We start from the raw sequence: 14970 nt of genomic DNA on the forward strand, positions 1-14970 counted from the left end.
CCCCAAAAAAACACTCGCTTTTCCCCCAAAAACACCCCCATCCCACGCCCAAACACCCGCTTTCTCGGGGAAAAGGGAGTGGTTTTTTGGGGAAACACACGCTTTCCACCCCAAAACACCCTCTTTTCTCTCAGAAACACCCTCTTTCCCCCGAAACTCCCTCTTTCCCCCAAAACACCCGCTTTCTCCCCAAAAACACCCGCTTGTCTCCCCCGAAACACCCGCTCTTCCCTCAGAAACACAGCGTTTTGCCCCCCAAAACACCCGCTTTGCCCCAGAGAACACCGTCTTTCCCCAAAACCAGCGGCGCGAGGCGGCCCGCGCCCCCCCGGCCGCGCCGCCATTACAGCGCCGGCCGCGCTCCGCCGGCCGTGAGGCGAGAGAAAGCGGCGGGGTTTCTGAGCGAGATAAAAATCTTATTATGCAACGCACATTTTTAATAGATTAGTGCCGAGTCCAGGGGTGAGGTAATGCGGGCTGTCGGCAGCTGGGGCGGGAGGCTGAGGGACGGGCGGGTTGTGCCGGTCCCTCCCCAAGGGCACCGAGGCACCATTTCCTCACCGCCCGTGAGGAGATCTCTGATATATCGCATTTTTTTCTACGGGGGGATCTATTTATGTGGTTACACATGTGCGGGTACGTCTTTTTCGCCAGATCTCAAGTATAAAGGTTTGCTTTCTGTATTCTAGTCTCTCAAAAAGCCATCTGAAAACGTTCTGCCTGTGCTCAATCTCAAGAAACTCGATACAGTCCCAAGGGTAAAAAAACCACATTTAAAGGATGGTCTCGGTTATATTTAGCTGAGCAGCAGCACAGGCTGAGACGAGCAGAAACACAAGGAAGAACAAAGTGGAAACGCTCGACAGTTGGTAACAAAAACCTGCGAGTATCTGAGGTGGATTTTTTTTTAATTTTCCTTTCCCTAATTCACATTTCGCCGTGCACAGAAAACATCAAAGCAGCACATGGGTTTATGTGAACAAAAGGTAAAGATGAGGTTTCACCTGACTCTAACAGGATTTACAGTTGCCTTTGTGTAATGGAAAAGGTTTCCTCCTCTATGAAATTCTTTAATTTTCATTTTTAAATCTTAACCTAATTCTTTTCCCATACAAACAGGAGCGTGCTCAACCCTGTCGTTCTAACCAGAAGAGATGAAAAATATTCAGCTCATCTCTACAGCGCAAAATTTACGTGGAATTACTGAACCTCGACAAAAGCCATCTCACAAATTCTTCAATAAAGACTAAACAGCTACATTTAACCTCATTTTTCCCAATTTTTCATCTGTTCTCAGCACAGGCATCTGCAAACCCACTCAAAATCCCAAATCCCAGCTAAGTCAGTGATTCATCACTTCTGGCAGCAAAGAAGCGGGAAGGAGGAGATGAAGACAATGGTAGGGAAAGGTTTGCATTATGTAATGAAACTAAACTCACTTTTTTCTACTTTCACTTCAGTTGTTGACGCAGGGTAAGAAAGTCCCATGCAAAATAAAATACACGGGAGGTTTCAGGGAGCCTGTTTTTCCCATGATTAAAATTCTCTTGGCAGTATTTTCCATCAGTTTATTTCAATATTAAGACACACACATATTCCATTCCAACTGTAACTCCTTGCTCCAGAAAGAATTTAATCTAAGAGAAATCTAAAATTAAAACCAATCTCTAATTATCTTATGTCTTGCCCACTTGTCATGAGAACTTTAAGTACAGCTATTAGAATTACTAAAAAAATTCAATTTTCAAACATCTGTACATGCAACTGCTTCCCACTGCCTGATTTCAGCAGGGCTAGAATGACTGTGCTCACCTAGATCTTGGTGAAAATAAAATCAGTTTTGTGTCTAAGCTGAAATTGCTGTTTTAATTCCACAGTATCTATTTTCTATTACAAGCTATAGGGAATTATTCATCCAACTCCAGCATCCCTGACACGACACAACCAAATAAATACTCTTAAAAATAAATTAAAGGTGACTACATTGCAAACTATACGAAATTATTCATTTAACTTAGAAAATCCTCCAGCACCCTTGAAAACAGACAACTAAATAAACACTCTTAAAAAATAAATTAAAGGCGAAAGGAAATCTCAGGTCGCTCATCTGTACATTTACACACACAGGGTGTTTCCACTTCCACATTCTGGACTTCACCTATAGGAAATCAAACACTGCCAGGATTTTGTAAATAATTTAAATCTCATCCCAACACGGATTTTGGGATGTCCCACTCTGAGGTGGTTCAGCACATCCCTGCAGCAAAGCTTTAAAAATAATTACTAACACATGGAGCAGCAAGAGGTGTCAGGCCATCTGACGTTACAAAACTGGATCAAAAAGCCCAGAAATTATTTTTAGTGCACTAGAGCACCTCGACAAGCAGCCTAGAAAAGAGCTTTTTCTACAAAATAAAAAAAAAAGAGGTTGGTTGTTTTTTCCAGGAGGTTGGGCAGGGCACAAACAAAATCTGGTTTGCTTCCTATGGGATCACACAGCTTCCATCCATATCCAGCTTCTTCCATGACACAGTACAGAAAATATGTTTGCTAATGTATCATTTGTGGTCTGCGTCTGAATCACCAAAACGGAGAAATTGAGGCTTCTGGTGGCGGAAAATTATAATTTTCAAGGTTTTTTTACTCTTTCAAGGTGATAAAAAAATTCCATCAACCCTTCTGCACGATATGGGTGGGGAATGAGCAATCTCCTGTTAAGAACATTTCAAAACACAAATTCCTCCTCAGATCCACACAGGAACCACCCACATCCACCAGCTTCCCCACCTCAGCCCAGTGGGCAACTTCTGAGAGGCCACAAAATACCCCGAATAAAGCCCAGCTTCACAGAATATCGGTTATTTTTAACATGTTCTTTTTGGTTTTAGTTTCTCAATTACTCCCTTGCAGCTCCATTACCTGCAAAGGCCTCCAAATAGCAATTTAAATCAAAGCTTAGTTGAGAGCCAACACAACAAACTCTGAACCTTTATGAAATAAAGGCTTTCTTTGGGTTGTTTTTTAATTTTTAAGCAATCTGCGGAGCATCTTTCCGACATTATTGTCCAGGAAAATCATCCCCATTTAATTGAAGTGTTATTTCCTTCACGCAGCTCTCGAGAACCACAAGCAAGGAAGCCCAAACTTCTCCTTCGCCACCCTTCTGCTCGTTTCTCACAGCTCACACAGGACAGTGCCAGGCACAAAAATTCCCACCGGTGTTGAACACCCACCGTGTGTCCCAAACACCCCCAGGAGAGCAGGTAGGACCCACCTCCCTGAGGAAACACAGCTTTGCCTTTTCCACCTGCCACCTGAGACCGGAGTGACCAAGTTCTTCTGCTTCAGAAGAATTCGGTGCCATAAAGACCTTAATAATTTCATAAAATTGGACATTTCCACTTATAAAAAGGCCGTAAGAGTCTCCAGCTTGCCAAAAACCCTGGGAATACCATGGAAATTGCAGGAAATAATTATTCTCCTGACAAATGAAACTGGATATATTGCACAGTGAGTGGGAGCAGAGTGAAAAGGGGGTGAGGCAGCTTTCGCTCACCACAGGGTATGAGGGGCTTCATATTTACATGGCAAAATTTAGAATGTGTTAAAAATTAAACAGAAAAACCCACTTGTTTGTGCTTTGAATTTGAAAGGCTTCAAGGCCAGGTGGGGTTTTGCTTCCCAAAGTAAAGAGAGGGTTAAATGTTTATTAATATCTCACCGATTGCTGAGAAACATGTAAAACTGCTCTCTCTTCAAAATTAAATAGACAATCCACCAGATTCTGTTACTTGCTCGACTGAGTTTGATTTTACTATATTAATAAGAAAAAAATGTTTATTTCCTCCCTGAGTATCATCTACTTTTCCATTACTACAACCAGAAATTGCCAAGAAAATGAAACGCTCAAGCACAGCAGACGCTGCTTTTCTTCTCATTAAATCTGAAAACTTGGTTCCAGTGGGATCGTATTTAGTCCTCTCAAATCCAGAACAGGATTTCATCCCGCCTCGACATCCCAACAATGACACATTATAAATATTACGAGTTTCTTGGACTCCCTTCTCACTCTGCAAGAAGCAAAGGAGCACCAGAAGAGATTTTTTTTTTTCCCTTGCTTGGGATTTTTTTATTAAACCTTAAATGTAACCAGCCCTCCTTTCAAATCCATCTTCTCTAGGATATTTTTTTGAGACCTCTGGAAGTCTCCGGGATTTTTTTAAGGGCTAATAAGTGTGAAAAGTCTTTGACAAAGGGTTGTCTTTATCCAAGCCTTAAGCTCTCAGTGAGAGAGGTGTTAGAAATAAACAAACAGGCGCTTAAAGCAGCCTAAAAGTCGTCTCAAATCTTCTTCACCTGCTCTCCAGCCAAGACACGACCTGGATTTCTAAACCCAGGAAGAGAAAACAATAATTAAAAGAAGTAAATAAATATTTGCATGATTCTTTAGACGTGAGGGGATGAGGAAATCAGAGGATTTCCTCATCTTCCCTTCTGTAGGCTCTGCCCTGTGTCAGCCCATCTCACCCTTCCAGAAGGTCCAACGTTCAAGCAGGAAAGATTTGGTGAGAATAATTTACCTTGATTAGAGATTTATATCAGTGGTAAATTCCATTCATGGTGATAATCACAGAATCCCAGAATGGTTTGGGTTGGAGGGACCTTAAAGGCCCCTCTTGTTCCACCCCCTCCATGGGCAGGGACACCTTCCCCCAGCCCAGGCTGCTCCAGGCCCCGTCCATCCTGGCCTTGGACACTTCCAGGGCTGGGGCAGCCACAGCTTCTCTGGGCAACCTGTGCCAGGGCCTCTCCACCCTCACAGGGAGGAATTCCTTCCCAATATCCCATCTATCCCTGCCCTCTGGCAGTGGGAAGCCATTCCCTTGTCCTGTCACTCCAAGCCCTTGTGAAATCAAACACTAGGTATTTATTCTACTGATACACTTATTTACTCAATGAATATTTTCAGTTTTAGAAAAGACCTGGTATGCAAAGGGAATGCTGCCAACTCTGCAAACCCTCCTGAGGAGCAGAGCTCTTCACCAAAGAGCAGAAAACATTTACGGGTGCAATTGTAGCTTCATGGTTTCCATCTCAGGGTGAATTTACTCTTAAAAGGCTAAAAATCACAGAGGCACTTCAACGTGAATTTAAAAATTACTAGAAGAAATCAGGGATTATCTCTAACACCTTCTTTCCACCCTGTAGGTATTTTATGAAGCCACACCAAATACAGAACTATTGCAGAACCAAGCACATGGGTGCATCACTAGGAACAGCAAACTTGGATTATTTCCTTTTAATTCTTCCAAGTCTACAATTTTTGCTGCGAGGCAACAGGGGAAAAAATGGGAAGGCGACAAATCAACCTTTTAAATGTCAGCGGTGACAGGGAACGAGAGGAGATGGAACAATACCAGTTACCTTTTCCCAAAGTACCTTAAACTGTGGCCTGTAAAAGTAGTTGACCTTAAAATTTGCTTATTCCCTCACTGAAGCACATAACAGTGACCCTGTTCTCCAAGTACATACAAGTCACACCGTTCTCTGAGCGTACCAAAGCCACACCATCCCCAAGCTCACGGGCAGCGAGGCCGCGTGTCCGCACATCCCTGTTTTGCCCAGCCAGTGCCTTATGGACACTGCACAGATCCACCATGGAAACCATCAGTGATGCCAACAGCGCTCCCCTCAGATCCATCTCATTCCAACTGAGCCTTTTTACATTTCACTCCAGTTCACTTCTCCACCAGTGACTGACGCTTTGCCGTGGAACACCCCACCAGTCCACAGCCCGGGCTCACAACTCCTCGCCGCCTCGGCAAACGCCCCGCACGCCCCGGCACAGGGACCTACCTGTCGCTGCTGGTACTGCTGCTGCTGCTGAGGGAGTCGCTGCTGGAAGATCTGCTCCTGGAGCCACTGCCGCTGGGGGAGCGGGCGGGCCGGGCGGCCTGGCTGGGCAGCCGCTGCGGGGACTGCGTCCGGGACTGCGACGAGTGCGGCGACCGGCTCCGGCTGTGCTGGTAATTCCGCTCCGGCCTTCGGCCTCGTACCTCCCGCGTAATATCATCCCTGTAGATATCCCTGTGTACCACACTGGGCAATGTAAACTGCTCCCGGGCCCTAGGTTCGTAACGGGGGTCGTGAGCGTCAAAACGGTTCGGACTTCGACTCCGAGAAGTGTAATAGAGCCCGTGTTGTAAGGTCCGCTCCCGAGGGTCTCTATAGTAATCCTGATCGTAATGTCTCGTCCGATCAAATCCTCCCGTCCCCCGCTCATGGTGTCCATAGGCACTATGTTCATAAGCACGCTCCCTGTTATCTGAAGCCCTGCATTTGGGAAGGGGGAAAAACATCGCATCAGAAAGGGGCAGGCACAACTAAAAGCAAATCATGCAAACATTCACGGCAGCACTCGGCTCATTGTGCGACTGCTTCTCTGCTAACCAGCAATGACCTACCAAGCAAACACTGACAAACTTCAAAACGTTTTACTTGACTCCAAAGTTATATTCGTATATACGATCAAGCTGAGCAATCATTTTGATTTAATCACAATATGGGGCTTTCATGACCAGCATCTTGCCTGCACAGGAAAAAAATTCTGCTTTCCAGCGCAGAATCCTCATCAGTTGTGTTTGGTTTTGGTTCTTTTAAGTTCAGTAAGCCAGAAAAATTTCATGTTTGTGGAGATCATCATAACTTCTTCCCCCCTCCCCTTTTGCTTAAGAGCTTCAACATTTTTTTTTCTGAGATTTGGTAATTACTGGAGCTCTTGTAATTATCCTTCTGCAAAAATGGCGTGGCAGACCGGGCTGTAGCCATGAAAGCCTCCGTGCAAAGCATGACCCAGAGATAAGAAGCTGCTTTCAAAAGGGGTGGCATAACCCATAGAGAAGTCCCAGAAAATTAGGGGTTTTCTTGTTGCTGTTCTAAAATATTTCACCCTCTTGGAGGGAATTTTGGCCTCACCAGACTGCTACACTCACGGACATTTCCATTACTGATGTTAAAACTGCAAGGATGCAGGTCCCCTGCACAAAGAGTAGGAATCCAATTTTCAGGAGGTGTTTTTGTTGCGATTGCTGCTGTTGCTGCAATCACAGAATTTCTATCTCCATGACTACACTGCTTTCCAGCAGCTACGGTCCACTTGGTTTCAGTATTTCCAACATTTTGGATGTCAATTGAGAAAGGCTCGGTAATGTTCTGAGTTAGTGTGATCTCTCAAATAAAGAGATAGTAAAACTGACAGATAAAGTTAAAGGAACATTATGAATAGCTGAGGAGTCTAATTGAGAAGTACCAGGACGGTACGTCTCAGTTACATCCACAAAATGGAAATCCAGATTGATTACGTTGAACATTTAAAAAATACTCGTAAAATTCTAAATATGTCAGGGTAGCCAAAGTTAATTTAAAAATTAATTATCCATCTTATGAAGGACATTTCAACCTTTTTTTTTTTCAGCCTTCTCTCTTGGATTCTTCCTTCAGAATCAGTTATGAGTCACTTCAATCCCCCTGAATCCTGATAACCCAATTCTGCCTAGTGCCTCCTCCTCCTCTCCTGCATCACAGCTCTAGTTCAAATGGCAGAAATATTTCAGGGATCTTTTATAAACTGAAAATTGGATTTAAATCTCTTTTTGATTAGCATCTCAGGAAGTTCCTTCCATTCCTTCTCCAATGAATCACTAGATCCTTAATTCTCTCAATATATTCACCCTCTGTTGTAGTATCAAGCTTTCTATGGAGCTTGCTCACGTTTTGCTTGCATTTTTCTCTCCAATTATATATAAGAAACTACTTTACCCATGCAACAGAATGTCATTAACTTTACATCTGCTTGAAATTCATTGTTGCCTTTCTACTTCCATTACCTCTTGCTTGCAACAATGGAATTTGGAAAGATATTTCAGAATCTGGCATAGAAACATGTCTCTGTTTTTTTTTTCCCCCCTTTTGAAGGACCAAGATCAACAATTTTATAAACGATTGCATTTAGCATCCTAGGAGGTGTTAATCAGTGAGAGCTGATTTAATGAGGTCAGAGAAAAAGCAGTATTTTCTAGCGGGTTACTGCTACCGAGCTGACAGAAAGAACAAATCCTTATCCGTGAGAAGGACACAGAAGACAGACAGAGGAAGCAGAGCTGAACAGCTACTGGCTACAGTGCTTTCTTCATTTATCTATTAGTACTAAGTGCTACTGGAGTTAGTGGAAAGAGAGGGTTTGACTTGGGTTAGGAGAGGGGCTAATATACACAGGGCAGGACATACCAACCTTTTCCAAGTGTGGAAACACGACCTATATTCCCAATTAAATCTAGGGAGAGAATTGTGAACATAACTTCCCCAATTTTGGCCCCTCTTACAGGGGTAATCCACCTTCTTAATGGGCAAGGGTGTCAAATGATATTTTAGATGAACCAACAAGAAAAAAAAAAAATCTTAGTGACAAGATACAAAAAAAAAATTCCACTGGACGGAAGTAGTCCCAGACTGAAACTGTAACTCTGAAACCCCCAGACTTCTTTCTTGAGACAGAAGGCACTTAAATAGATCCATTATTTTAACTTCCAGCCCTAAGTCTGAATCAAGCAGCTGGTAGAAGATTCCCCGAGGCCCGAGGGCCCTCACGCTGCTGCCCACAGGCATCCTCTGGCCGCCTTGGTAACCATCCAGCCCAGTCACTTCTCACTGGTGTATCCACAAATGGCATTAGCACCACATCCTTAAAGCTAAAGTATGTTTAATGTGGAGCAGCAGAGAGCTTTTTAAGAGACTAGATAGTAATCCACTCCCCATGGCTACTGGCGTCTTGACTGTATACCATCCAATAAATTCAAGGCAGTAGTTCTTATCCCAGCATTAAAAAAAAAAAAAATAAAAACACTATAATTTCCAAAATTTAGTAATGTCCATCATCTCTTTTTGCCAATACCATCAGAAGGAATAATCCCAATAGCTTGGAAATGATGTAGATCCAAAATGGAACCATCACAAGCAGCCTTCGGTCTTCTCCATCCAAGCGTTATTTCCATGGCTAAGAGTTGTCGGTAGAATCCAAGGGGCTGCATCATTAAAGTCTTACTAGAAATTTTGTGGTGACAATCCAATTAACATACCCACTGCGTATAGTGAGAACTGAGGACTAGGCATCAAGCTTTCACCGAATTTTAGGTTCTAGTATTCCGAAGATACTCCACAGAGAACTTCGCCACATGTTGTAGAGTAAGATAGCTCCATCTGGCAGCAGGGATACATCCAGCAAGGCCTTAATATTATCCAAGAAATGGGATCGTTACTTCTAGAAAAGAGTAACTCCAATATCGATGCTGGCCAAAGGAAATCTTCCATCTTAAAACCACCTTATTTCAAGTGTAGGTAGATATCCAACCAGCTGCAGGACACATCCTCTATGGATCCACAAGGTACCAGCCACTGGGATAGAAATCACTTCCGTTTCCAACCCAAAATAGGAAACATAGATAATTCCCAAAATTTTAAATCCATCTGGGGGCCCTAGATACGAGTTTGTGTTTCTCACCATATCAAATACAAAATACCTGCCTAGAGAAACCTTGGAACTTACCCATCAAGTCTCCGCTCATAACGTCCTTCCCGTGCATGAAGCGATGGTGGGGGGCCGTAAGTGGGCCCCCCACCACCTCCTCTGAACCCAGAAACCTCTCTACTACGAGATGCTATGGAAACTGTATCATCCAATCCCCGCGCAGCACTGGGAATGGTTCCTGGTTCATTATAATCCGTCCGTAGGTCTCTATCTCCCATTTTGTTGACAGAGTTGTGTGCCTTCTGCGCACTTTTGATGTCCACAAAATCCACAAATGCTGCCACTCCGCCTTCCGACCCCCTCTTAGGGAGGATTTTGACACTTTCGACACGTCCATATCTGGAAGAGAAGCAAAGCAGAGCACACAGGTTAGTGCTGGGGGGAAATGACCATGTTTAATAGCATTGCCTCCTGCAAAAGCAACATCCAGGCCTTTGCCCTTCCCATGCAGCAGCAAAATCAATCCCCGGGAGAAGCTTTTCTAAAAAGAGGGGGAAAGGCATTTGGAGAGGGGAAGGGGCCATTTAAACTTCCCATGGTTACATTTGAACTCCTCTCCTGGTGTGGGGAGCCAACCACGGGATCGCCCTTTTATAGCAACAGAGCAATAACAGCTCTGAAGGAACAGAGAGGTGTTCAAACCAGAGCACCCTGTGTGTCACCAGTCTGACAGGAGAGCCACAATTAAAACAAAACCGGGTCACGAGGAAAAATACAGACGGCCCAGCCACCTTCTTAGGAAACAAATAACCTTGACACAGCAATTCAACTACTACTCCCATCTGTATTTAATCCAGCCTTCACTGTGATCCTCATTCCTGATCTCTACTTCCAACACCTCGTGGGACACATGGCCCACACAGCACCCCCAGACCGGGTTGTGATGGGGTTAAACCTCCCACCCCCAGCACGGACCAAGCCACACCAGGAACTCCGGGGGAATGTGACACCACCCTATGTAATGTGCCTTAAGTAACTGCAACACCGGTACTTAGGGATGAGTAAATGTCTATGTAAAATAAAGATAAACCCAAACATGTTTGTGTACACAAGGAAAGAAAGATGGAAAAACATATTTGAATAACTTGCATCAACTCACAGCAGAAAGGACAAAATGGGAGGGATGAGTACAGTGATGCTTTAACAGCCAACAAATGCACGTTGCATTCTGGGTGCTCAGTTCTCTCAGCCAAGAGATTCAGAGCAAACCAGGGAAAGGCTCTGAACTGCAGTGGGTAATCCAGGACAAAAAGAGGCAAAAAACCCCGCATTTTTGAATGTGCTGACATAGAGGAAAGGGACATACAAATAAAAAACCCAGTCAGGAAGTATTTGTAAACTCCATGAAGAATTATTACAAGAATTTTCTATTCACAAAGGCAGCACAAGGCTGAACAGATGTAAACAGACCTTACACAGGCAGAGTTTTCAGCCACACACGAAGGGAAAAGGGAATCCAAGGGCCGGGCTGAGGCACAGCCGCCGTCAGATCCCACAGCTGCCTCGGTTTCATGCCTGGCTTTCCCTGCACCTCACAAGTTCATCATTGTTGTTAGATGACTAATCCTTAAATACGATCTGAAAGCCTGCCTCACTCACTGCTGCCTTCTCATTCCAGCCTGACCTACTACACTTACATATAACCTGGTTTGGATTTAGAGCCCTTTTTCCCCTGGTTTATACTCCACTGAACACGGATGTGTGCAAACAAGAGCACTTTTTGAGTCAAAAAGTGCCCTGTTGGGCATAAAAAGACACAGTTCCATAAGGGGCACATTCTTGCCTCTCAGCTCTCCAGAGCAGAGCTTGTCACCTTTGTACTCCTGGGTACAAAGGGTGACATTAATTCTTGGGAGCTTCTCAACCTGTGACACCAAACTGATACCCTGGTTATTTTTTCTTATTTATTTCTATTTTATTTAATTAAAAGTTTCAAACACTGGCAAATGGAACTGTTCCTCAGAGTTTGTACCCTTTGGAAGCTGGATATTGCTACCTTGCCTTGAAGGCAAGATTTAGAAGGCCCAGAAGAGGAGATGGTTAATAAAATCTGTGTGAGGGGAAAAAAAATGGCTTAATTGGATGTGCCAGATGTAGAGAGAGAAGGAACAGGAAAGGAAGGAAGGGGAAGGAAAACAGGAAAGAGCCTATTTGAGCAAATGTTCATGCCATGAATGAACGTGACAAAAATAGGAAAATAATTAGGAATCCTAGTTAGGACCACCCTTTAACACATGTTTTAGCACTGGTTCTCTACAAATAAAGATGTAAAAGGACAGAAGGCTCCAACCCTCACATGCAGTGAGTTCTAAACCATGTAGTTCCCAGTGTGACTGGGTAGAACACGTACTCTCCTTTTGCTGTTAACACGTTCAGTTCCTGGCAACACAAGCCCATATTTGCTTACAATCTTCGAGGGGGGGAATAGTATCCTAAATGGTACCAAAATCCCTAAAATCCCAACTGCCCTTTTACTGCAGAGACCACAGCAAACCTCACATGAAGTGCTGCCTGTGCTGACATCAGAACTGGGCTCTGACCACCTCAACAATTACTGCCCCATTCTGAAATCCTAACCCCCATGTGTTATTATACATACACACAGTCAGACCTCAATGTTTTCTTTTGCTGCAGAAGATCCAGAATGTGTTAAAATGTTCAAATATTCAAGGTAATGCTACCCAGAAAGAGAAGATACAAAACATCCATGTAATAAGGTTCCCATGTACCACAAAAATCACTCGGCAAACGCACAACTCTTCCCAGTGTTAATGTTCACATGTGTATTTTGGTAATTAAAAAATTAGTATTATTTTTTTCTAACTAAGAAATGCATGGGGGAGGCTACTCCTGTACTCCACTGCAGCCATGGTACTACATCACTCCCCTCGGAGATGGCGCCTTTTAATCCCCCTGTTGTTATCCAGACACACAAATAAACGCTGTGCTTTGGTGTCCTGCCCGTACCCTTGACGAGCCCTCGGGATAATCTGTGACAATCGTCTTTGCTGAAAGCAAGGGAGGCAGGCGGGGGGAGGAGAAAGGGAGCAGAAAGGCGGGGGGGGGGGATGAAAGAAAACCGGCCCTGAGTATTCCAGGACAGCTGCTGGAAGAGGAAGGTTGCATTTTCCGTGTCATTACAGACACCCTTGGGTCCCCACCGGAGGATGCATCTGCCGAGGGATCCGGCCCGGCCGCACCCATTGGCGTCTCTCCGAGCTGCTCCCGTCTTGGCAGATGCTGCCGGGAGGAGACCGGGGGGAGAGGAGGGAGATCTGCAGTGCTGCATCACCACAAGGCTTCACTGCAGCGCAGGAACACGTTACAGGGAAAAAAAAACACGCTACTTTCTGGAGGGCCGGGGGAGGAGAGGCGGCGACAGCCCCGCACTTCCTCACACCGAAGCGAAGGCAAGATGGAGGCGAGCGCGCCCCGAGGGGAGACCTTTGTCCGGGCAGAGGGCTGGGAAGAGGGGACAAAAGCCCAGGGGAGGCACGGCCGCGACCTTTGGCAGCGCTGGCAGAGCGGCTCCTCTCAACCTTCGCTCCACCTGCGCTCAGCCCTTCCCAAGGCTGCGTTTTGCAATCGCTGCCAGACCAACAGAAACAAAGAGGCGCCTTCGCTCGGCTCGGGCTCCGCAGACTCAGGAAAACGAGGCGTTTTAGTGCCCCTTCCCGTCCGCGGCTCCGGCCGATTAATCATTAGCTGCGGGTCACGGCGAGGGCCGTGTTTTCGGTGGGATGAAGCGCAGGAGGCGAGGCCGTGCGAGAGCTGTTATGTCACCGAGCCCCTCCAGCAGCGCAGCCCCCGGCTGTAAACACACATCGAGCGGCCCTGGCAGGAAAAAGTTGCTCAATAATCACGGCCCGAACAAAGCCTCGCTAATCCAGCTTTTCAGACAAAGAGAAGGAATTCATAATTTAAGCATTATCGGTTTATTCACTGTAGATCAAAGCACCTCTATATTCAAGCAGCTGAAATGTCCCTGGGCTCTTGGCACGGCTGCTCGGCATGTTTCCCTCGCTCTCCAGCCCTTCCTCCTCCCCAGCTCTTCCTCCCGTACCGGCAGACAGCGCGGCCGGGGTGGGAAACGCGCCTGGCCAGCGCAAGGCCGGGCTGGTTCCTCCTCCCCAGGGGCGACGTGTCACCCAGACACAGCCAAAGCCAGCCCCCAACCTGCCCTGCACCGGGGTACCAGCACCCTCGGCTTTCCACGTCCAACAAACCATTCAGCTGCAATATTCCATGAACTCATTAGGATTTTTACAGGATGATCTACACGTGATAAGAAAAGGTGGGTTGAAATCAGGGAGAATTCATTTTTTAATATAAACCAAATCCCACTTTAAATCACGGTACCTCCCGATTTCTCACACTGAGCTCCCCCCAAGCTCGTGAACACCTTTTATACCCGACCATCTCCACCACTGCAGAGTTCTGCAGGGCAGCTCCATCCCAGCCTAAAAACCTTCACTGCATTTTAATTTTGAATCTGACACAATGCTACGCTCCAGATACCACTAACTGTAAGACACCCTGCAAGACCCAAAATAACCCAGCAGCTCTTTGTGCACGTTCCTGCGCCGCTCATTACGAGCATGATTTGACAAGACGCCCCGATACAGGAGGACATCCAAGTATTTTGCATTCACTTGGGTTCCCTTTGGCTACATCCAGATATCTTTAGCCATCTGAAAAGCTCGGCTGATTTTTCCGTGCCACGCTCAAGCTCCTTCTTCCTCCGTGATTATATAACCCCGGCAAGCCCCAGCCTGCATTATTCAGTAGAACGCTCGCACAGCTTGAAGCTTTCCTTGGCCAATCACGTTCCTCTGGCTTTGTTGTTATTTCATAACAAAATAATGTGACCTGAAATAGTACTTTGCCAGATGTCTGTGCCTCTTCTCCTTATTCCCAACTCCGGATGAATCCAAGTACCCGTGGTACTCCAGCCCTGCATTCCCCCTGCACAAAGCAGGTCTGGCTCCAGGTACAGGGAAATCCAAGATGTGGAGATACTACAGCTCCATAAAGCAGGATGCCACCACCAGATCCACAGGGATTTCTAGCCAGGCTATGGATGTCTCTTGACTCCACAAACATCATTTCTAGGGTCTTCTGCTATCATGGATGTTCATTTCACAGCCTGAGAACTTGGCCCACCACAGCAGCATGAGCAGCCACTTCCCAGTACAGAAAATAACACACCAAAGAGCAGCAGAACCTACAGCACTGCAGCCTTGCCACCAGCACCCACCACACTGGGATCTTACCAGAACACCCACCGCACTGGGATCTTACCAGAACACCCACACACTGGGATCTTACCAGAACACCCACCACACTGGGATCTTACCAGAACACCCACCACACTGGGATCTTACCAG

The 14970-nt window shown here is 45.7% G+C and overlaps 1 protein-coding gene and 1 long non-coding RNA gene across 8 annotated transcripts in view; one reads left to right on the top strand and one right to left on the bottom strand.

Moving 5' to 3' along the window:
- SPEN (spen family transcriptional repressor) overlaps nt 1-14970 on the bottom strand; it is a 66734-nt gene that overhangs the window by 39170 nt on the left and 12594 nt on the right. For all 5 annotated transcript variants that reach the window (XM_027693190.1, XM_027693193.1, XM_027693192.1 and 2 more), the window contains exons 2-3: nt 9602-9922; nt 5857-6333 (exon numbers count right to left, since the gene is read on the bottom strand). In XM_027693190.1, coding sequence (XP_027548991.1) covers nt 5857-6333; nt 9602-9922 — 798 coding nt within the window. The remainder of the gene's footprint in view (nt 1-5856; nt 6334-9601; nt 9923-14970) is intronic.
- Nucleotides 205-3325, top strand: LOC113972295. 3 transcript variants are annotated; one of them, XR_003535837.1, is made up of 3 exons: nt 205-986; nt 1120-1399; nt 3114-3325. It is a non-coding gene; the product is annotated as an uncharacterized LOC113972295 (long non-coding RNA). The 3 variants fall into 3 exon arrangements; XR_003535836.1 differs by lacking the exon at nt 3114-3325 and having other exon boundaries at nt 205-467; nt 690-986; nt 1120-1848; XR_003535835.1 differs by lacking the exon at nt 3114-3325 and having other exon boundaries at nt 1120-1848.

Source organism: Neopelma chrysocephalum, unplaced genomic scaffold (genome assembly GCF_003984885.1).
Source record: "Neopelma chrysocephalum unplaced genomic scaffold, ASM398488v2 Primary Assembly neopelma1_90, whole genome shotgun sequence".
Taxonomy (NCBI): Eukaryota; Metazoa; Chordata; class Aves; order Passeriformes; family Pipridae; genus Neopelma; species Neopelma chrysocephalum.